General features: G+C 43.6%; 1 protein-coding gene across 1 annotated transcript in view; it reads left to right on the top strand.

The window, feature by feature from the left end:
* The first annotated feature begins 6 nt into the window (after positions 1 to 6).
* LOC120052912 (secretogranin-3-like) overlaps positions 7 to 22,730 on the top strand; it is a 27,415-nt gene continuing 4,691 nt past the window's right edge. Inside the window, exons 1-12 of the mRNA XM_039000139.1 lie at positions 7 to 565; positions 1,368 to 1,423; positions 1,653 to 1,695; positions 4,599 to 4,838; positions 11,329 to 11,471; positions 12,408 to 12,566; positions 12,803 to 13,103; positions 13,507 to 13,623; positions 16,951 to 17,034; positions 18,899 to 18,989; positions 19,487 to 19,506; positions 19,897 to 19,986. Coding sequence (XP_038856067.1) covers positions 472 to 565; positions 1,368 to 1,423; positions 1,653 to 1,695; positions 4,599 to 4,838; positions 11,329 to 11,471; positions 12,408 to 12,566; positions 12,803 to 13,103; positions 13,507 to 13,623; positions 16,951 to 17,034; positions 18,899 to 18,989; positions 19,487 to 19,506; positions 19,897 to 19,986 — 1,438 coding nt within the window. The 5' untranslated portion in view covers positions 7 to 471. The remainder of the gene's footprint in view (positions 566 to 1,367; positions 1,424 to 1,652; positions 1,696 to 4,598; positions 4,839 to 11,328; positions 11,472 to 12,407; positions 12,567 to 12,802; positions 13,104 to 13,506; positions 13,624 to 16,950; positions 17,035 to 18,898; positions 18,990 to 19,486; positions 19,507 to 19,896; positions 19,987 to 22,730) is intronic.

Below are 22,730 nucleotides of genomic sequence, written 5' to 3'. Positions count from 1 at the left end.
ATACTCGTTTTGTTCTCCTCCTTCACGGTTTGGTCCGACCGAGAGAGAGAGATCGTGTTGTTTCGGGTAGCTACCATCGGCATACGGCAGGTGAGTTCACTACAGCTCACACGGAGTTTATAGACTACGAGCCTGGCAGTTTATCTATATCGTGTTAATTATACCGGGTGTCCTGGTTTCAGCACCGCAGGTCGTTAACAGCTCCAACAGCACCAGAGGAGAGCGGAGATTTGAAGAGCCCCTCCCCGCCCAAGGAACAGCCAGAGCGGGTAGAGTCCAAGCGCAGCCCTGTTGTCAGTTTCAGCACCACCAGCAGGGAAGAGCAGAGCTGTCCAAACATCCAGCAGTTTGTGACCGTTATCGTCGGTCGGATCATCCACACAACACAACACCCCCAAGACAGCTATAACCGGTAGTAATCCAGCGGAAAATAGCCTACAGCCACCGATTGAGTGGATATTTTATTTCAGAATGGCGTCCAAAGGAATGGGAGTTCTCCTTCTGCTCGGGATTTTTGCTGTGACTGTCTCCCAGATTTCTGCTTTCCCCACACCTGCCGAGGATGGTGAGTACATGGCCTGCTGGTAGCCTACATCTGTTGTGACTGGTTTCAGTGTGGATATTTTTTAATTCGCTAGGCCTATAGCCCACTTTTAAAGTAAATTTTAACTAGGCCAGGCTATATTTAAACCATTTTCACATTTAAAAAATATATTTAAACATTGTATATAAAACAAAATAATTCAAGTAAAAATAGAGTAGGAAATAACAAATAAACAAAGAGTTTGTGACGTTGGTGGTTGCATGCGATGTAAGGCCGATTGCGTTCTATTTCCAACGCAGTTTATCTTTTGTTTGTTAAACCGATTATGACGCTGCTGTGTCCGGTCGGGTCGGGAGTTGGGACTCACTGTAGCCCTAGACTGTACCCTCTTTCACATCAATAAACCACATTAACCAAAATTAAACAAAGTAAATGAAAACACTTGGCCCACATGACCAAGCAGGCATATCTTAAAAATACCCTGATGATGTTGGACCCCTCAAATTCAAGTCAGTGTCTTTCTCTGTCGTTCATAGGAGAAAGTTTCTTCTAACAATGATTTAAGATAGTTTTTTAAGGCTGTGATTTGAAGCAGTCAGGTTAGCTGGTCCTACATTTGTTTCTACCTAAATTACACGTTTTAGATGTCTCAGATGTGATAGTGAATGGTGGTGGTGATGATGATGATGACGAAGACGACGAGGATGATGATAACAATGATGATGTGGATGATGATGTTGATGATGACGAAGACAATGCTGCTGATGATAATAATAAAGATGATTAGTAGTAGTATTATTATGTGGCTTTATTTTCCCTGCAGATAAAGCTGTAGTTTACAACAGACGACTGACTGAGGAGAGACCAATCCAGGAGCAGGTAAACTATCTCTTTCTTTCTCTCTTTCTCCTTCTCTCTCTCTCTCTAAACTATCCGCTGTGCTATCTCCAGACTAATATCATGTCAAATAGACTTTGTGGAGGGGAGAGTTCTCAAACTTCAACAAAGTCATATCAAACCAGACTGGAGCAACAGTAAACAAGCAAAGCTATTATGGGGAAGATGATTAAAACAGAAATGTTTACACTGTTTATGTTATTTTCCACAGATTGCAGAGGCAGATGATGTGAAAGCAGCAGTGGAGTCTGCAGGTAAGTGGATACTTCACAGGCAATCAATCAATATTGTTATTACATACATTTGAATATGTATGTGAATAGTGTGTAAGAATTATTTTAGTTGTCTCTTGGATGTCTTCACAATATATAACTGTTTCATCTTGTTTTTTCAATGCAGTATGGTCCTGTGTTGTTCTTGTCTTTACCTGTTCTGTACTGTGTAGGGTGTCCACCCACACTACCAAGAGTTGGTGAAAACGCACTTAGCTTATCAAATGTAACTTCCTTATGTAAAAAAATACATTTCACCAAGACAAATATGATTATTCATGTTTGAATCGTTCGGTGGGGTCTTTCTCTAACACAGTGGTTCCCAAACTGTGGGGCGGGTACTATTTAACATGTTGTGGTCGTCGTCTTGAAACTTATTTCCATCGGTCACAAAAGGCTGAATTAGCATGACACGAGCTGAATTCAATGTAAAAGGCTGAATTAGCATGACACGAGCTGAATTCAATGTAAAAGGCTGAATTAGCATGACACGAGCTGAATTCAATGTAAAAGGCTGAATTAGCATGACACGAGCTGAATTCAATGTAAAAGGCTGAATTAGCATGACCCGAGCTGAATTCAATGTAAAAGGCTGAATTAGCATGACACGAGCTGAATTTAATGTAAAAGGCTGAATTAGCATGACACGAGCTGAATTTAATGTAAAAGGCTGAATTAGCATGACACGAGCTGAATTCAATGTAAAAGGCTGAATTAGCATGACACGAGCTGAATTCAATGTAAAAGGCTGAATTAGCATGACACGAGCTGAATTCAATGTAAAAGGCTGAATTAGCATGACACGAGCTGAATTCAATGTAAAAGGCTGAATTAGCATGACCCGAGCTGAATTCAATGTAAAAGGCTGAATTAGCATGACACGAGCTGAATTTAATGTAAAAGGCTGAATTAGCATGACACGAGCTGAATTCAATGTAAAAGGCTGAATTAGCATGACACGAGCTGAATTCAATGTAAAAGGCTGAATTAGCATGACACGAGCTGAATTCAATGTAAAAGGCTGAATTAGCATGACACGAGCTGAATTCAATGTAAAAGGCTGAATTAGCATGACACGAGCTGAATTTAATGTAAAAGGCTGAATTAGCATGACCCGAGCTGAATTCAATGTAAAAGGCTTTGGGGGAAAAGCTTGGTATACGCTCAGTGCTTCATTGACATTTCACATAGATACGCTTGATTTTGTGAGAAATCTTCAAAAAATAACAATCATTTTGAATTAATATGAAAAGCGTATACTAAAGTATGAAAATACTATATCATGTCGTTATCCATCTTAGCTCTATATTATTTCATGTCCTGTGGATTGGAGAAGAAAGATGACTAGTTCAACAGTAAAGTGAGATGTCAGGTCGCCTGTAGCCTTAATTCATGCACAGAATCCAGCCTAGCTGGCATGATGCCATTTTCCTGGCCTCTCTCTCTCTGGCCTCTATTGTTTCAGTCACCCTCATTTTAGTCGTCCTCCAAGGGTAAAAACTCCAATAACCTTTGAACGGGTTATTATAGAGACATGACGTTTGGACCATTGGTTTTCTTAGACAATTATCTACACAGTTAACATATACACATTTTTGTTTTTGATTGGACACCCTTTACATGTATTGTGTGTTTTGTGTGGACCCCAGGAAGAGTAGCTGTTTCATGTTTTGTGTGGACCCCAGGAAGAGTAGCTGTTTCATGTTTTGTGTGGACCCCAGGAAGAGTAGCTGTTTCATGTTTGTGTGGACCCCAGGAAGAGTAGCTGTTTCATGTTTGTGTGGACCCCAGGAAGAGTAGCTGTTTCATGTTTTGTGTGGACCCCAGGAAGAGTAGCTGTTTCATGTTTTGTGTGGACCCCAGGAAGAGTAGCTGTTTCATGTTTTGTGTGGACCCCAGGAAGAGTAGCTGTTTCATGTTTTGTGTGGACCCAAGGAAGAGTAGCTGTTTCATGTTTTGTGTGGACCCCAGGAAGAGTAGCTGTTTCATGTGCAACAGCTAATAGGGATCCTAATAAAATCCACGGTTCCAAGACCACCCAATGCAGCCCATGCCTCTGGCCCCGTATTCATAAAGCGCCTTAGAGTGGGAGTGCTGCTCTAGGATCAGGTCCTCTCTGTCCATTCATTATAATCTAAAAGGCTAAACTGATCCTAGATCAGCACTCCTATTCCCAGATGTTTTATGAATATGGACCCTGAATTTCACTAGTCCTTCTGGTCTTCCATCTAGGGATTGACCAGGCCCAACCCTGCTTAGCTGCAGTGGAAAACCAGCCAGGCCAAACCCTGCTTAGCTGCAGTGGAAAGCCAGCCAGGCCCAACCCTGCTTAGCTGCAGTGGAAAGCCAGCCAGGCCCAACCCTGCTTAGCTGCAGTGGAAAACCAGCCAGGCCCAACCCTGTTTAGCTGCAGTGGAAAACCAGCCAGGCCCAACCCTGTTTAGCTGCAGTGGAAAACCAGCCAGGCCCAACCCTGTTTAGCTGCAGTGGAAAACCAGCCAGGCCCAACCCTGTTTAGCTGCAGAGGAAAACCAGCCAGGCCCAACCCTGTTTAGCTGCAGTGGAAAACCAGCCAGGCCCAACCCTGCTTAGCTGCAGTGGAAAGCCAGCCAGGCCCAACCCTGCTTAGCTGCAGAGGAAAGACAGCAGAGAAATACAAGGTGGTTTGGTGGCTGGCTTCTCTATTTAAAGATACACTATGGAAGTTTAGTTGATGAAAACACACATATCCTCAGTTTTAGGCTAACAATTTATGGGTGAAGGTGGGTGTGCCCTTTCTGGATATTATTTCTCTCCATAGAGTGGACTCATTTTTGGCTCAAGAGGAGCAACCCCAGAGGCAGAAGCTTCGTATAGTCTCTTAAATATTTCCCTCTCCCCCTCAGACACCAAACCTGCTGTGGAGCATAAAGAGGTGAAGGAGGCGGAACCAGAGCAAGAGAACGATGACTTCACCCTGCTCAAGTCCCTGGCCGAAGGTCAAAGGTCAAAAGAGACCAATGAGACGCCGGTCAGAGAGAGCCTGGAGGAGGTGCCTTACTTCCCAGACGAATCAGATTCCACCAAGAACCGCCGGCTAGCCGAAGACTATGACTCAACAAAGATGGAAAACGGCAAGTACCAAGGTATCTAGTTTAGTCTGTTTATACTACAGCTAGTACCAAGGTATCTAGTTTAGTCTGTTTATACTACAGCAAGTACCAAGGTATCTAAACTCAGCAAAAAAAGAAATGTCCTCTCACTGTCAACTGCATTTATTTTCAGCAAATTTAACATGTGTAAATATTTGTATGAACATAACAAGATTCAACAACTTAGACATAAACTGAACAAGTTCCACAGACATGTGACTAACAGAAATGGAATAATGTGTCCCTGAACAAAGGGGGGTTCAAAATCAAACGTAACAGTCAGTATCTGGTGTGGCCACCAGCTGCATTAAGTACTGCAGTGCATCTCCTCCTCATGGACTGCGCCAGTTCTTGCTGTGAGATTTTACCCCACTCTTCCACCAAGGCACCTGAAAGTTCCCGGACATTTCTGGGGGGAATGGCCCTAGCCCTCACCCTCCGATCCAACAGGTCCCAGACGTGCTCAATGGGATTGAGATCCGGGCTCTTCACTGGCCATGGCAGAACACTGACATTCCTGTCTTGCAGGAAATCACGCACAGAACGAGCAGTATGACTGGTGGCATTGTCATGCTGGAGGGTCATGTCTGGATGAGCCTGCAGGAAGGGTACCACATGAGGGAGGAGGATGTCTTCCCTGTAACGCACAGCGTTGAGATTGCCTGCAATGACAACAAGCTCAGTCCGATAATGCTGTGACACACCGCCCCAGACCATAACGGACCCTCCACCTCCAAATCGATCCCGCTCCAGAGTACAGGCCTCGGTGTAATGCTCATTCCTTCGAAGATAAACGCGAATCCGACCATCACCCCTGGTGAGACAAAACCATCAGTGAAGAGCATTTTTTGCCAGTTCTGTCTGGTCCAGCGACGGTGGGTGTGTGCCCATAGGCAACGTTGTTGCTGGTGATGTCTGGTGGGGACCTGCCTTACAACAGGCCTATAAGCCCTCAGTCCAGCCTCTCTCAGCCTATTGCAGTCTGCGCACTGATGGAGGGATTGTGCATTCCTGGTTTAACACGAGCAGTTGTTGTTGCTATCCTGTACCTATCCCGCAGGTGTGATGTTCGGATGTACCGATGCTGTGTAGGTGTTGTTACACGTGGTCTGCCACTGCGAGGACAATCAGCTGTCCGTCCTGTCTCCCTGTAGCGCTATCTTGGGCGTCTCACAGTACGGACATTGCAATTTATTGCCCTGGCCACATCTGCAGTCCTCATGCCTCCTTGCAGCATGCCTAAGGCACGTTCACGCGATGAACAGGGACCCTGGGCATCTTTCTTTTGATGTTTTTCAGAGTCAGTAGAAAGGCCTCTTTAGTGTCCTAAGTTTTCATAACTGTGACCTTAATTGCCTACCGTCTGTAAGCTGTTAATGTCTTAACGACCGTTCCACAGGTGCATGTTCATTAATTGTTTAAGGTTCAATGAACAAGCATGGGAAACAGTATTTAAACCCTTTACAAGGAAGATCTGTGAAGTTATTTGGATTTTTAGGAATTATCTTTGAAAGACAGGGTCCTGAAAAAGGGACGTTTCTTTTTTTGCTGAGTTTAGTTTAGTCTGGTTATACTACAGCAAGTACCAAGGTATCTAGTTTAGTCTGTTTATACTACAGCAAGTACCAAGGTATCTAGTTTAGTCTGGTTATACTACAGCAAGTACCAAGGTATCTAGTTTAGTCTGGTTATACTACAGCAAGTACCAAGGTATCTAGTTTAGTCTGGTTATACTACAGCAAGTACCAAGGTATCTAGTTTAGTCTGGTTATTTGTTATGGATGTACTACAGCAAGTACCAATGTATCTAGTTTAGTCTGGTTATACTACAGCAAGTACCAAGGTATCTAGTTTAGTCTGGTTATACTACAGCAAGTACCAAGGTATCTAGTTTAGTCTGGTTATACTACAGCAAATACCAAGGTATCTAGTTTAGTATGGTTATTTGTTATGGATGTACTACAGCAAGTACCAAGGTATCTAGTTTAGTCTGATTATACTACAGCAAATACCAAGGTATCTAGTTTAGTCTGGTTATACTACAGCAAGTACCAAGGTATCTAGTTTAGTCTGATTATACTACTGCAAATACCAAGGTATCTAGTTTAGTCTGGTTATACTACAGCAAGTACCAAGGTATCTAGTTTAGTCTGATTATACTACTGCAAATACCAAGGTATCTAGTTTAGTCTGGTTATACTACAGAAAGTACCAAGGTATCTAGTTTAGTCTGATTATACTACTGCAAATACCAAGGTATCTAGTTTAGTCTGGTTATACTACAGCAAGTACCAAGGTATCTAGTTTAGTCTGATTATACTACAGCAAGTACCAAGGTATCTAGTTTAGTCTGATTATATGTTATGAATGTACTACAGCAAGTAAGACTATCATTAGCTCTGCAAGGTTATGCTTTTAAGTGGACTATTAGACCATATTGGGGACCTATTAGGGGTCTTTGACTCTGTCTTCTGTCCCTAACCAGACAGAATGTTACAATAATGGCCTCCTGGACAGACTAACCAGACAGAATGTTACAATAATGGCCTCTTGGACAGACTAACCAGACAGAATGTTACAATAATGGCCTCTTGGACAGACTAACCAGACAGAATGTTACAATAATGGCCTCTTGAACAGACTAACCAGACAGAATGTTACAATAATGGCCTCCTGGACAGACTAACCAGACAGAATGTTACAATAATGGCCTCTTGGACAGACTAACCAGACAGAATGTTACAATAATGGCCTCCTGGACAGACTAACCAGACAGAATGTTACAATAATGGCCTCCTGGACAGACTAACCAGACAGAATGTTACAATAATGGCCTCTTGGACAGACTAACCAGACAGAATGTTACAATAATGGCCTCTTGGACAGACTAACCAGACATAATGTTACAATAATGGCCTCTTGAACAGACTAACTAGACATAATGTTACAATAATGGCCTCCTGGACAGACTAACCAGACAGAATGTTACAATAATGGCCTCCTGGACAGACTAACCAGACAGAATGTTACAATAATGGCCTCTTGGACAGACTAACCAGACAGAATGTTACAATAATGGCCTCTTGAACAGACTAACCAGACAGAATGTTACAATAATGGCCTCTTGGACAGACTAACCAGACAGAATGTTACAATAATGGCCTCTTGGACAGACTAACCAGACAGAATGTTACAATAATGGCCTCCTGGACAGACTAACCAGACAGAATGTTACAATAATGGCCTCTTGGACAGACTAACCAGACAGAATGTTACAATAATGGCCTCTTGGACAGACTCTTGGACAGACTGTCTCTACTGTATATAACTATGGTTGACCTATAGACCAAATCAGAATGTTTATAAACAAAGCTGTTCTGGTAATTCCAGGTAGACAAAGAGTCCCTGTCTTTGTTCCTGTCCTGTCTGGGCCTTTTGGCTCTGAGCCTGTGTGTCTGATAGGGGTCTTCCCTGTGTCTGATCCCTCTATAGGGAGGTCAGGTCTGAGGCCCTGCGCTGCTGTGAGAGAGAGAGAGAGAGAGAGAGAGAGAGAGAGAGAGAGGGGGAGAGAGAGAGAGGGAGGGAGAGAGGGAGGATTATCTCTCCTCAGGCGGTCGGCTGAGACAGTGGAAGTGCTAAGGCTAAGCTACAAGCCTTAAATCCTCCATCGCTACAGGATACTATAGACACTTAGTACATCACAAATGGCACCCTATCCTCTATATAGTGGACTACTAGTTCACCACTAGGGCACTATAAAGGGAATAGGGTGCTATTTGGAACACAGGCCCTGTCTCTCACAGACCCTGTCTCTCACAGACCCAGTCTCTCACAGACCCAGTATTTCATCTCAACCTAGTTCCGGGGAAACAGGTAACTGTTGTATTAGACTTGGGATCAAATGTCAGGTACCATAAAGAAGAGAAGGGTCTTGTTCAAATACATCTTGAATCCTTCCTTCTTCCCTTCCTTGACCTAATCACTGATCTAACATGGCTGGACAGGTGAAAGCAAAGGCCCCAGTACATGGTTTCTATAAGGAAGGATTCATGTGAAGTATTCAATCAGGAGGCTCCTCTTGATCCTCTCAGAGGAACTGATGGGAGGTGTCCCAAATGGCAACCTATTTACTATGTAGTGCACTACTTTTGACCAGAGCCCTATGAGCCCTAGTCAAGAGTAGTGCACTATAAAGTGAATAGAGACATTATGGTCTGACGCCAAGTCTCTCTCCTCTCAGGATCTGGGTCAAGGTTATATTCTTAGTGTATGAGAAACATCCCCATATGGTCGGAGGGAGTTATTCAGGAGAATAATTGATTGCTTTGTGTGACACGACACATTCAATCTAACATCGCTTATATATCTTTCATTCTTTCAATATTTATGTGTGTCTGTGTGCGTGCTTGTATGTGTGTTTGCATGACTGCCGATGTACTGTACTTTACTGTACTCAACTCTACTGTACTGTACTCTACTGCACTGTACTGTACTGTACTCTACTGCACTGTACTGTACTCTACTGTACTGTACTCTATTGTACTGTACTCTACTGCACTGTGCTTTACTTTACTGTACTCAACTGTACTATACTGTACTCTACTGCACTGTACTGTACTTTACTGTACTGTACTGTACTTTACTGTACTCTACTGCACTGTACTGTACTGTACTCAACTGCACTGTACTGTACTCTACTGCACTGTACTGTACTCTACTCTACTGCACTGTACTGTACTCTACTCTACTGCACTGTATTATTCTGTACTCTATGCTACTGCACTGTACTGTACTCTACTCTACTGTACTGTACTGTACTCTACTGTACTGTACTCTACTCTACTGCACTGTACTGTACTCTACTGTACTGTACTCTACTGCACTGTACTGTACTTTACTGTACTCTAGTGTACTGTACTGTACCGTATTGTACTGTAACTGATGCAAGCAGTAGAATCAGATTTAAAAGCAGGTAAAAATACACCTTGTGGAACGGCGGGGACTGTCAAGTAACACAGACATGGGCACAGACACATGCATACACACACATGATAACATATGCACTATACACACACGTACACTTGGATTTTGTGTTATGGATATGTGGTAGTGGAGTATAGGCCTGAGGGCACACACTTAGTGTGTTTTGAATTCTGTAATGAATGTATTATAATGTTTTTTAAATTGTATAACTGCCTTAATTCTGCCGGACCCCAGGAAGAGTATCTGCTGCCTTGGCAGCAGCTAATAGGGATCCATAATATATACAAATACAAATACTGCACTGTACTCTACTGCACTGTACTTTACTGTAGTGTACTCTACTCTACTGTACTCTAACCTACTATTCTGTACGGTACCATACTCTAACCTACTCTACTATACTCTAGTCTACTGTACTGTACTGTACTGTACTGTACTGTACTGTACTGTACTGTCCTCTAACCTCTACTCTACTGTACTCTACTGTACTGTACACTACTCTACTGTACTGTACTCTACTGTACTGTACTGTAGTGTAGTGTAGTGTAGTGTACTCTACTGTACTGTACTCTAACCTACTCTACTGTACTCTAACCTACTCTACTGTACTCTACTGTCCTCTAACCTCTACCCTACTGTACTCTACTCTACTGTACTCTACTGTACTCTACTGTACTCTACTGTCCTCTAACCTCTACCCTACTGTACTCTACTGTACTCTACTGTACCCTACTGTACTCTACTGTACTGTACTCTACTGTACTGTACTGTACTGTACTGTACTCTACTGTACTGTACTGTACTGCTGTTGGCTCTGAAACTAAGGCACCTCGTCAGTTAGACCATATTCTCTGTAGATCAGCCTGGATGCACATCTTGTATTTTATCTGAAGAAAGAGAATGACATGTACTGAACTGTTATGCACATGTACTGTTGAGTGTTGAGTTCTACCTAGTTTAACTTATTATGTTGTGTATTATCACACAACACATCCTCTCTATACGTGCTCTACATGGCTCAGATATACCTCTTCTGTTATATTATTTAGAGGCAGAGGTAAGTAGGTTCTGTGACGTTAACGTATTGACTATTCAGCTGAACATGGTTCAGTTATCTGTGTGTGTGTGTGTGTGTGTGTGTGTGTGTGTGTGTGTGTGTGTGTGTGTGTGTGTGTGTGTGTGTGTGTGTGTGTGTGTGTGTGTGTGTGTGTGTGTGCTAGCGTGCTGGCCATCTGTCTCCTGGTGTGCTAGCGCTGCATACAGCCTTAAGTCTCAGCGTTTTAGTTTGTTACATAAAAGTCATACTGGCACAGGGATAAACCTAGTGAGCTGAGAAATATTTAAGAGAGGGGGAGAGGAGAGGAGAGGAGAGGAGAGGAGAGGAGAGGAGAGGAGGCTGCAGCTCATTCATAACTGACAGATCTGTGCTGCACCCAGTGGGACACACACACACAACCACACAAGTGTAGTTACATTGTCGTGTCCTTGGTTGTGATTGCAGATGACCCAGAGAGCTTCAGGCAGGTGGATGGTACCCCTCTAACGGCTGAAGACATCGTCCAGAAGATCGCTACTAAGATATACGACGAGGACGACAGAGGGGTATTTGACAGGATCGTCTCCAAGCTGCTCAGACTGGGCCTGGTAGGTCCAGCTGTCTGGTAAAAACACAACACAGAAATGGCTCCCAAAATCTTGTGTGACAGTCAATGTTTCTGGTCTTCCCTCAAATGGACATCAGATTAGGGCTAAAATACTTTTCAATTCAATCAATTCAAGAAAGAAACTGAAATTCCAATGTAAAACAAAAATGTCATAGGGAAGCATTGAGAAAAAATGGAATTGGAATTACATTTTTTAGTTTACTGCTTGAATTGACTGAATAAAACATTTAATGATCCCAACCCTGATGGACACTGTGCAAGTCAGGGACGGACTGGGACCATAAATTGGCCTGGGCATTACTAACACAGCCCATTGTTTCCCACAAGGCCACCAATATTAGTCAAATAATAATAATTATGCCAAAAGAAAACCCAATTTAGATGGATGAGCCCAATAAGCCTGAACTTCCCTATGACCAGCATGTTTCTGGTGTTTGTGTGTAGTTGTGTGAGTCAGAGACCGTGATTAACAGTTCACAGTGGGGTTGATTCATGTAATTCCCCTCTTATAGTGAGTGATGCACTTACCTAAGAGCTTTCTCTCTCCTTCTCTCTCTCTCTCTCTCTCTCTCTGTCTCTCTCTCTCTCTCTCTCTCTCTCTCTCTTTCCCTCTCTTTCTCTCTCTCTCTCTCTCTTTCCTTCTCTGTCTCTCTCTCTTACCCTCTCTCACTCTCTCCCTTTCTCTCTCTCTTTCCCTCTCTCTCTTTCTCTCTCCCACTCTCTCCCTCTCTCTCTCTCTCTTTCCCTCTCTGTCTCTCTGTCTCTCTCTCTTTCTCTCTCCCACTCTCTCTCTCCCTCTCTCTCTCTCTCTCTCTCTCTCTCTCTCTCTCTCTCTCTCTCTCTCTCTCTCTCTCTCTCTCTCTCTCTCTCTCTCTCTCTATCCCTCTCTCCCTCTCACCCTCCGTCCCTCCACTAGATAACAGACAGCCAGGCAGACAGTCTGGAGTACGAGGTAGCAGAGGCTCTTCAGGACCTCATCACTAAGAACGCAAAGAACAATGAGATCGAGGACCTGGGAGGGGACTATCCCGTGACCCGGGGTGACCAGGATGACCAGAATCCCGACGCTAGCATGGTACAATCTGGGATAAGGCTAAATTCAATTACATTTAACATTTGAGATTTTTTTGATTCTTAGCATGAAAATTTCTGCATGCCTCCCATCAGACACTGCTGTGATGATGATGATGGTGATGACGATACAATTTTTTTAGGGTGATGATGATGATGATGATTGTGATGGTGATGATGATGGTGATGATGACAATGGTGATGATGATGCTGTCTCACTCTCTTCCTCTCTCCTTCCAGGATGTTACTGGTTCCCCCAACCATCGGTACGATGAAGAAGATGATGATGAAGATCAGGCGGCCATTGATGACGACGTGGACAGAGGAGACGGGGATGACACAGTGGATAACAACTGGGATAGAGAGAGTGAGAGAGAAGGGGAGGAGGAGGAGAGGAGAGAGGGAGAGAGAGGTGAGGGAGAAGGGGAGGAGAGGAGCGAGGGAGAGAGAGATGAGGGAAACGAGTTGAGCCCAGAGGATGGTCTTCAGGACCTTCAGTACTTCCCCAACTTCTACCGTCTGCTAAAGAGTCTAGACTCAGGTAGGAATACACACACACACACACACACACACACACACACACATACACACACACACACACACACACACACACACACACACACACACATATACAAGCATGCAAGCTCTCTCTCTCACACACACACACACATACACACACACACACACACACACACACACACACACACACATATCCAAGCATGCAAGCTCTCTCTCTCACACACACACACACACACACACCACATGCACACACAAACAAATAAACACCTGTGTGTGTGTGTGTGTGTGTGTGTGTGTGTGTGTGTGTGTGTGTGTGTGTGTGTGTGTGTGTGTGTGTGTGTGTGTGTGTGTGTGTGTGTGTGTGTGTGTGTGTGTGTGTGTGTGTGTGTGTGTGTGTGTGTGTGTGTGTGTGATGATGATTCCAGAGCAAGACGCCCAGGAGAGAGAGACTCTGATCACTATCATGAAGACTCTGATTGACTTTGTCAAGATGATGGTGAAATATGGAACCATCACACCTGAAGAGGGAGTCTCCTATCTTGGTAAGACACAGTTTATTATCTATATAATAACATGTATATAATATCTTGGTAAGACACAGTTTATTATCTATATAATAACATGTATATACTATCTTGGTAAGACACAGTTTATTATCTATATAATAACATGTATATACTATCTTGGTAAGACACAGTTTATTATATATATAATAACATGTATATAATATCTTGGTAAGACACAGTTTATTATATATATAATAACATGTATATACTACATTGGTAAGACACAGTTTATTATCTATATAATAACATGTATATACTATCTTGGTAAGACAGTTTATTATCTATATAATAACATGTATATACTACCTTGGTAAGACAGTTTATTATCTATATAATAACATGTATATACTACCTTGGTAAGACACAGTTTATTATATATATAATAACATGTATATACTATCTTGGTAAGACAGTTTATTATCTATATAATAACATGTATATACTACCTTGGTAAGACAGTTTATTATCTATATAATAACATGTATATACTATCTTGGTAAGACACAGTTTATTATATATATAATAACATGTATATACTATCTTCGTAAGACACAGTTTATTATCTATATAATACATGTATATAATATCTTGGTAAGACACAGTTTATTATCTATATAATAACATGTATATACTATCTTGGTAAGACACAGTTTATTATCTATATAATAACATGTATATACTACCTTGGTAAGACACAGTTTATTATCTATATTACAGTTTATATCCAGGATGTGACTGGTGGTGGTAGTGGGGATGGGTGTTATCTGTTTGTTCAGTGGAGCATAGTGCTTCTGTTCAGACAGATAATGTCACAGGGAGGACCCTCATTTTTACGGCTTTATGTGGGTAACACACACACACACACACACACACACACACACACACACACACACACACACACACATTGTGATGTTCTGGGCGTTTCAATCTTTTTCTTACCTTTCTGTGACATTTCGGCTAAGTGTGATTTACCGACAGACAGACAGACAGACAGGCAGACAGACAGACAGACAGACAGACAGGCAGACAGACAGACAGACAGACAGACAGACAGACAGACAGACAGACAGACAGACAGGTATATACGTTTTCTGTCAGTGATTTGTAATGCTAGGTAGTGGAACCTTGTGTGTGTGTGTCTGTGTGTGGGTTCGTGCATGTGTGCGTGCATGTGTGCGTGTGTGTGTGCGTGCCCCACCACAATAACAGATCCCGGCCAACCAGATCCATACATACAAGATTTAACACAACCAATTAATACTTCCGGTAATAACCTCTGATCAGCTATTGACTTCCTGCTGAGAACCTCACACAGCACCAACATCCCCAATACTCAGATACCACCTCATTTACTGTCATCACAACATTTATGGAGACCCCTTAACATTCATTACACAGCTAATGTTAGTTAGAAAATCACCAGAGTTATGTATTGAGATCTCCAGCTATATATGGCTCTACTTTACCCTGGTGTGTCATGTTGCGATGTATCTACGTGTGTTGCTATGGAGTGACATGTCCTTTTCATATCCTTCCACTTGATTGACTTCATGGTGGCTCAGTGACTAGTGTCGTTTAGACAGCAGAACAAAGATAACACACAACGATAATAACGACTAAATTGAATACATTACATAATAGACAGGGGTTTCCTTGGCAACCCCTACGACATTATGTTTAGGTTCCGTGGAGACGTGGGGATGGAATTACAGGTTGCCAGGCAACGGGCCATTGTGTCCTCAGTGACCCGTGATTGTGGATAGGGATGAGTCACCTCTATTACACACAACTGATCTGCCTTAGGGAGATAAAGGATAGAAAGAAAGTGAGAGAGAGAGAGGGAGGGAAAGATAGAGATAGAGGGAGGGAGGGGGTAAAGGTCACAAAGAGCAGGACACGGGGGCTGTGACACAGCGTCATCTCTACAGTAGAGAGGGAGAGAGAGGGAGAGGGAGAGAGAGGATGGAAGTGAAAGAGACAATGAGAAAGCTCTCTGAACTGGCCGTTTCACAGAACAGCACAGCTGTCTTCAGTATCAACTAGACAGTTCAGCTGGCTACTAGACCTGCAGTGTCTGTTCAAAACATGAATCAGAACCCTCATAGTATAATGAGTGGTGTTCTGGAATCAGAACCCTCATAGTATAATGAGTGGTGTTCTGGAATCAGAACCCTCATAGTATAATGAGTGGTGTTCTGGAATCAGAACCCTCATAGTATAATGAGTGGCGTTCTGGAATCAGAACCCTCATAGTATAATGAGTGGCGTTCTGGAATCAGAACCCTCATAGTATAATGAGTGGTGTTCTTGAATCAGAACCCTCATAGTATAATGAGTGGTGTTCTGGAATCAGAATCCTCATAGTATAATGAGTGGCGTTCTGGAATCAGAACCCTCATAGTATAATGAGTGGCGTTCTGGAATCAGAACCCTCATAGTATAATGAGTGGTGTTCTGGAATCAGAACCCTCATAGTATAATGAGTGGTGATCTGGAATCAGAAACCTCATAGTATAATGAGTGGTGTTCTGGAATCAGAACCCTCATAGTATAATGAGTGGTGATCTGGAATCAGAACCCTCATAGTATAATGAGTGGTGTTCTGGAATCAGAACCCTCATAGTATAATGAGTGGTGATCAGGAATCAGAACCCTCATAGTATAATGAGTGGTGTTCTGGAATCAGAACCCTCATAGTATAATGAGTGGCGTTCTGGAATCAGAACCCTCATAGTATAATGAGTGGCGTTCTGGAATCAGAACCCTCATAGTATAATGAGTGGTGTTCTGGAATCAGAACCCTCATAGTATAATGAGTGGTGTTCTGGAATCAGAACCCTCATAGTATAATGAGTGGCGTTCTGGAATCAGAACCCTCATAGTATAATGAGTGGTGTTCTGGAATCAGAACCCTGATAGTATAATGAGTGGTGTTCTGGAATCAGAACCCTCATAGTATAATGAGTGGTGATCAGGAATCAGAACCCTCATAGTATAATGAGTGGTGTTCTGGAATCAGAACCCTCATAGTATAATGAGTGGTGTTCTTGAATGAAAAAGAGGAAAGAGAGAGGGAACGGTAGAGAAATGGGAGTGTAGAAGAGATAGGAAAGAAAGAGAGCAACAGAAATAGATAATATAGTATATAATGGGTAGTGCTGTGGAAAAAGAGGAGAGAGGTAGAGCAGGGGAGAGCTAGAAGGAAGGAAAAAGTGGAACGTATAAATAGAGAATATAGATTGTATACTGAATGAGTGGTGTTGTGGAGACCTGTCTAACCTCTATATGTCTATCCTCCTGTAGAGAACCTGGATGCTATGATCGCTCTGCAGACCAAGAATAAGCTGGGGAAAACACTGGGGATCCCTGGCATCATCCCTCCTACAGGTAAATATCAACCAGTCAGTTGGGATCCCTGGCATCATCCCTCCTACAGGTAAATATCACCCAGTCAGTTGGGATCCCTGGCATCATCCTTCCTACAGGTAAATATCACCCAGTCAGTTGGGATCCCTGGCATCATCCCTCCTACAGGTAAATATCACCCAGTCAGTGGGGATCCCTGGCATCATCCCTCCTACAGGTAAATATCACCCAGTCAGTTGGGATCCCTGGCATCATCCCTCCTACAGGTAAATATCACTCAGTCAGTTGGTATCCCTGGCATCATCCCTCCTACAGGTAAATATCACCCAGTCAGTTGGGATCCCTGGCATCATCCCTCCTACAGGTAAATATCACCCAGTCAGTGGGGATCCCTGGCATCATCCCTCCTACAGGTAAATATCACCCAGTCAGTTGGTATCCCTGGCATCATCCCTCCTACAGGTAAATATCACTCAGTCAGTTGGTATCCCTGGCATCATCCCTCCTACAGGTAAATATCACCCAGTCAGTTGGGATCCCTGGCATCATCCCTCCTACAGGTAAATATCACCCAGTCAGTTGGGATCCCTGGCATCATCCTTCCTACAGGTAAATATCACCCAGTCAGTTGGGATCCCTGGCATCATCCCTCCTACAGGTAAATATCACTCAGTCAGTTGGTATCCGTGGCATCATCCCTCCTACAGGTAAATATCACCCAGTCAGTTGGGAACCCTGGCATCATCCCTCCTACAGGTAAATATCACTCAGTCAGTTGGTATCCCTGGCATCATCCCTCCTACAGGTAAATATCACTCAGTCAGTTGGTATCCCTGGCATCATCCCTCCTACAGGTAAATATCACCCAGTCAGTGGGGATCCCTGGCATCATCCCTCCTACAGGTAAATATCACCCAGTCAGTTGGGATCCCTGGCATCATCCCTCCTACAGGTAAATGTCACTCAGTCAGTTGGTATACCTGGCATCATCCCTCCTACAGGTAAATATCACCCAGTCAGTTGGGATCCCTGGCATCATCCCTCCTACAGGTAAATATCACCCAGTCAGTGGGGATCCCTGGCATCATCCTTCCTACAGGTAAATATCACCCAGTCAGTGGGGATCCCTGGCATCATCCTTCCTACAGGTAAATATCACCCAGTCAGTGGGGATCCCTGGCATCATCCTTCCTACAGGTAAATATCACCCAGTCAGTGGGGATCCCTGGCATCATCCCTCCTACAGGTAAATATCACCCAGTCAGTGGGGATCCCTGGCATCATCCTTCCTACAGGTAAATATCACCCAGTCAGTGGGGATCCCTGGCATCATCCTTCCTACAGGTAAATATCACCCAGTCAGTGGGGATCCCTGGCATCATCCCTCCTACAGGTAAATATCACCCAGTCAGTTGGGATCCCTGGCATCATCCTTCCTACAGGTAAATATCACCCACTATGGAGTGACCTGTCCTTTTCATATCATTCCACCTGATTGACCTTGCGGTGACTCTGTGACTAGTGTCAGGTAAATCTAGTCACTGTACTTTTCATTATTCCCTTCTGGATTTGTTTATTTTCATGTATGGTTATGGTAAAGGTAAATGTAAGGTACTTTGCTCAGACAGGTCGTGTAATACTGAACTTCCCCTTTAAGGTGGGGTTGGGTGTGGTGTGGCGTGGTGAGGTTAGGTGTGGTGGGGTTGGGTGGGGTTGGGTTGGGTTGGGTGTGGTTGGGTGTGGTGGGGTGGGGTTAGGTTGGGTTGGGTGTGGTGGGGTGTGGTGGGGTGTGGTTGGGTGTGGTGGGGTGGGGTTGAGTTGAGTTGGGTTCAGTCGGGTTGAGTTTGGTTGGTGGTAACTGTCTATTGTTGTGTTGGTTTGGCAGGGAAGACCCCAGAGGACGATGACAACACCAAGGCAGAGGCGGCCAAGATGCAGAAGGAGTATGAGAACCTGAAAGACTCAACCAAGGAAGAAGCGCCGTCCACTGAGGCCAGAGGCGAGTTCAAGAAGGATTCTGTTTGCAGCGAACATGTTACCAGAGTAACAATTTCAGTTGAACAATTTTAATTAACCACTTGAAGGACCCTCACAAGTTCGGCATTCTGTGTGTATATGACATTCGTATAGCAGCCGTTTTGGTGCTAGATGTTGATATAGTAATGTACTAACTGAGGTCCGTTCAACAAGGGAAATAGTTTGCGAGTGTTGGATAGCGTTAGCTAATACATTTCCATTTGTTTTGTGTTAGCTGTGACCGTTCGCTAATGTTAACGAACAGTCTGAGAAGATAGTGTGTGGCAAACGTAAGTGTCTGTTTCGTGTCTAAACTGACGCTAAAAATAATCAAGGGACCATGTAGACTTTCTACTATATTTAGTCATTTTCAGTTTGAATTTTGTTGCTAAAAAGACAGTAATCCTTACAAAAAGTATCAGTTTGATGTTTCAGCGTAACATTTTGAAATGTTCATTAAAACCCAGTTGGAACCTCGTATTTCCCACTTGCGAGGAGCATTTGAGGGCAACATGAGACTGTAATTAATATAGACCCAAAATACCTGCTATAAGACTGTAATATAGACCCAAAATGAAAGCCACCTAAATAGTAGAAACTATTTCAATATCGGCCTGGGATTGAAAGGCTGTGAAGACAGAGAAGTGTATCCCATCACAACTGACAATTATCTTTCTCCCTCTCTCTTTCTTTCTCTCTTTCTCCCTCTCTCTCTCTTTCTCCTTTCTTCCTCTCGCTCGCTCGCTCTCTTTCTTTCTTTCTTTCTTTCTTTCTCCCTTCCTGTCTCTCTGTCCCTCTGTCTCTTCCTGTCTCTCTCTCTCTCTCTCTCTCTCTCTCTCTCTTTCTTTCTCTCTCTCTTTCTTTCAGATCACCCAGGCAAGTCTGAGATCTACTTGGAAGCCATCAGGAAGAACATTGAGTGGCTGAAGAAACACAACAAAGACGAGGGCAAAGACGGTAAGACAACTATAGAGAGAGAGAGAGAGAGAGAGAGAGAGAGAGGGGGAGAGAGAGAGAGAGAGAGAGAGAGAGAGAGAGAGAGAGAGATTTCTAAAACACCGTACATAGCTGATAATATAACACTTGTCTATCTTTTTAAACCTTTTTGAGTTCAATATCTACTGTTAAATTTGAATCATTTTTTGTTGATATTGTTTTGTGTCTGCTCACTTTTGTTTATTGTTTATTTCACTTGCTTTGGCAATGTTATTGGCATGGGCAACACGTTTCCCATGCCAATAAAGACCCTTGAATTGAGAGAGAGAGAGAGACAGACAGACAGATTCTTGTCTGTCTGGTATAGGATTGGTGTTGGGGTCAACAGGGCTGGCTGCTGTCCTATATGCTGTACGTAGAGTCTGTCTGGAGAATCTATACAATCTCTGTAGGACCCAAACAGTCCCTTTGTTCATTGTACAGTTTCAGCTAAAGTAACGTTCCAACATTAGTACACACATACACACACTCACACACACATACACACACGCCCGCCCTCCCCTCCTACTGTAAACTGTGTCTGGTCAGAGAGAAGTCTGTAGCGACACACTGAAGAATAGTTGAATTAAAGTCTGCTTTGTCCTGCTGGATTTGCAATTAAAATAAGCGTGGTGGGTGATGCGTTACCCCCACACCTCATGAATATGGATAAGGCTTGGCATGCATCCCAAATGGCACATTATTCCCTATATAGTGCACTACTGGCACTACCCTATGGGCCCTGGTCAAAAGTAGTGCACTCCATAGGGAATAGGATGCCATTTGGAATCAACCCTTACAGCAGAAGACCCAGACCAGAACATTTCCTGGTTATGACACTGCAACTGTCAGCCATTGTTTAATTTACTTAATGTAATACTGTAGACATCCACTGGTCAATAAGAGTGAAGCTGATTCGGTCAGCCAAGTGTTCCGTCAGTTCCCATTGGTGGTTAATCGAGTAGAAGACTATGAAATGTTAATGAGGGTAGTCTATGCATTGTTATGAGACCAGCCCAGTCCAACTGTCTGGTGTGGAGGACCACTGGGACCTCCTAAATAACCAATCAACTGTCTATTGTACAGCCATAAAGACAGACACTTAGATATAGTTTGTTGTTATATTGGAGGTATAATTAGTTATAGATATGTTTAGGATATTCTTATGGTGAGTGTATTTTCTCTCTCCTGAGTGTACTGTCCAGGGAGCGTATTTATCAATCACCTAAGAGTAGGAGTGCTGATTAGGGATCAGTTCTCCCTTTTAGATCACAAAGAATACGATTACATGGACAGGGAAAAAGTACTCCTACTCTGAGACGCTTGATACATCTCCTCTCTATATATACAGTATACTTTCCTCTTTTGGCTGTGTGTCTTTGCAGGTCCTCTCTCTCCTCTCTCTCCTCTGTTATTTTGGCTGTGTGTGTTTAGTGCAGGTCCTCTCTCTCTTCTCTCTCCTGTCTCTCTCCTCTGTCTCTTCTCTCTCTTCTCTCTCTCTCTCTCTCTCTCTCTCTCTCTCTCCACTCTCCTCTCTCTCCTCTCTCTCTTCTATCTTCTCTCCTATCTCCCCTGTCTCTTCTCTCTCCTCGCTCTTCTCACTCCTCTCTCTCCTCTCAGCGAGACTGAAATAGCTGCATTTTGGAGCTGCCTTACTCAACTGTACCAAAACAACAATACAATGGGAAAGTGACAATACAATGGGAAAGTGACAATACAATGGGAAAGTGACAATACAATGGGAAAGTGACAATACAATGGGAAAGTGACAATACAATGGGAAAGTGACAATACAATGGGAAAGTGACAATACAATGGGAAAGTGACAATACAATGCGCCAAACTGCACTTCTTAACACCCACCCACTTAACCTGGAAGCCAGCCGCACCAATGTGTCGAAAGAAACACCGTTCAACTGATGACCGAGGTCAGCCTGCAGGCGCCCGGCCCACCACAAGGAGTTGCTAGAGCGCGTTGAGCCAAGTAAAGCCCCCCCGGCCAAACCCTCCCCTCACCCGGATGACGCTGGGCCAATTGTGCACCGCCCTATGGGACTCCCGATCACAGCTGTTGGTGATATAGCCTGGGATCGAATCCGGGTCTGTAGTGACGCATCTAGCACTGTGATGCAGTGCCTTAGACCACCTCGCCAGTCGGGAGGCCCATAAAATTGTTTTCTAACTGATATGATGCAGTATATTGTTGTGACATGAAATGACAGAATTGCATGAAAATCTCCGGGATTTTGGTGGGGCCTCGTCCCACCTTCCCTACGTAATGCATTGCCACTGTGTGTGTGTAAAGTGCAGGTCTCCTCTCTGTACCCATTGGGGTTGATTAGTATGCCAGTCAGGCAGTCCGGTGGGTGTCTGGGAAGAGAGGGGCCTCTCGTCCTTACTGGTGTCAGAGAGGAGACATCTGACGGGGAGGTAATAGAGAGAGTCAGGGCCCTGTCAACATGGAGCTACTCATAGAGGAAAACACACACTATCACACACACAGTAGGAAACAGGTTTCACTTCCTGTTTGAGTATGCCAGTGAGCTTTCCTCAGGTACTGACACTGTTGTGTTATTCACCAGAAGATCTATTCACCCAGATATGATCACTTTTGGAAATGAGTTATGAAGTCACTCAAAAGTCCTGTGAACAGTTTGCCATGTGTAGAAAACGGTTTGTAATGTGTAGGGAACGGTTTGTAATGTGTAGGGAACAGATTGTAATGT

Source organism: Salvelinus namaycush, chromosome 1, assembly GCF_016432855.1.
Source record: "Salvelinus namaycush isolate Seneca chromosome 1, SaNama_1.0, whole genome shotgun sequence".
Classification (NCBI taxonomy): domain Eukaryota; kingdom Metazoa; phylum Chordata; class Actinopteri; order Salmoniformes; family Salmonidae; genus Salvelinus; species Salvelinus namaycush.
This window is presented reverse-complemented; position numbering and strand designations above follow the sequence as displayed.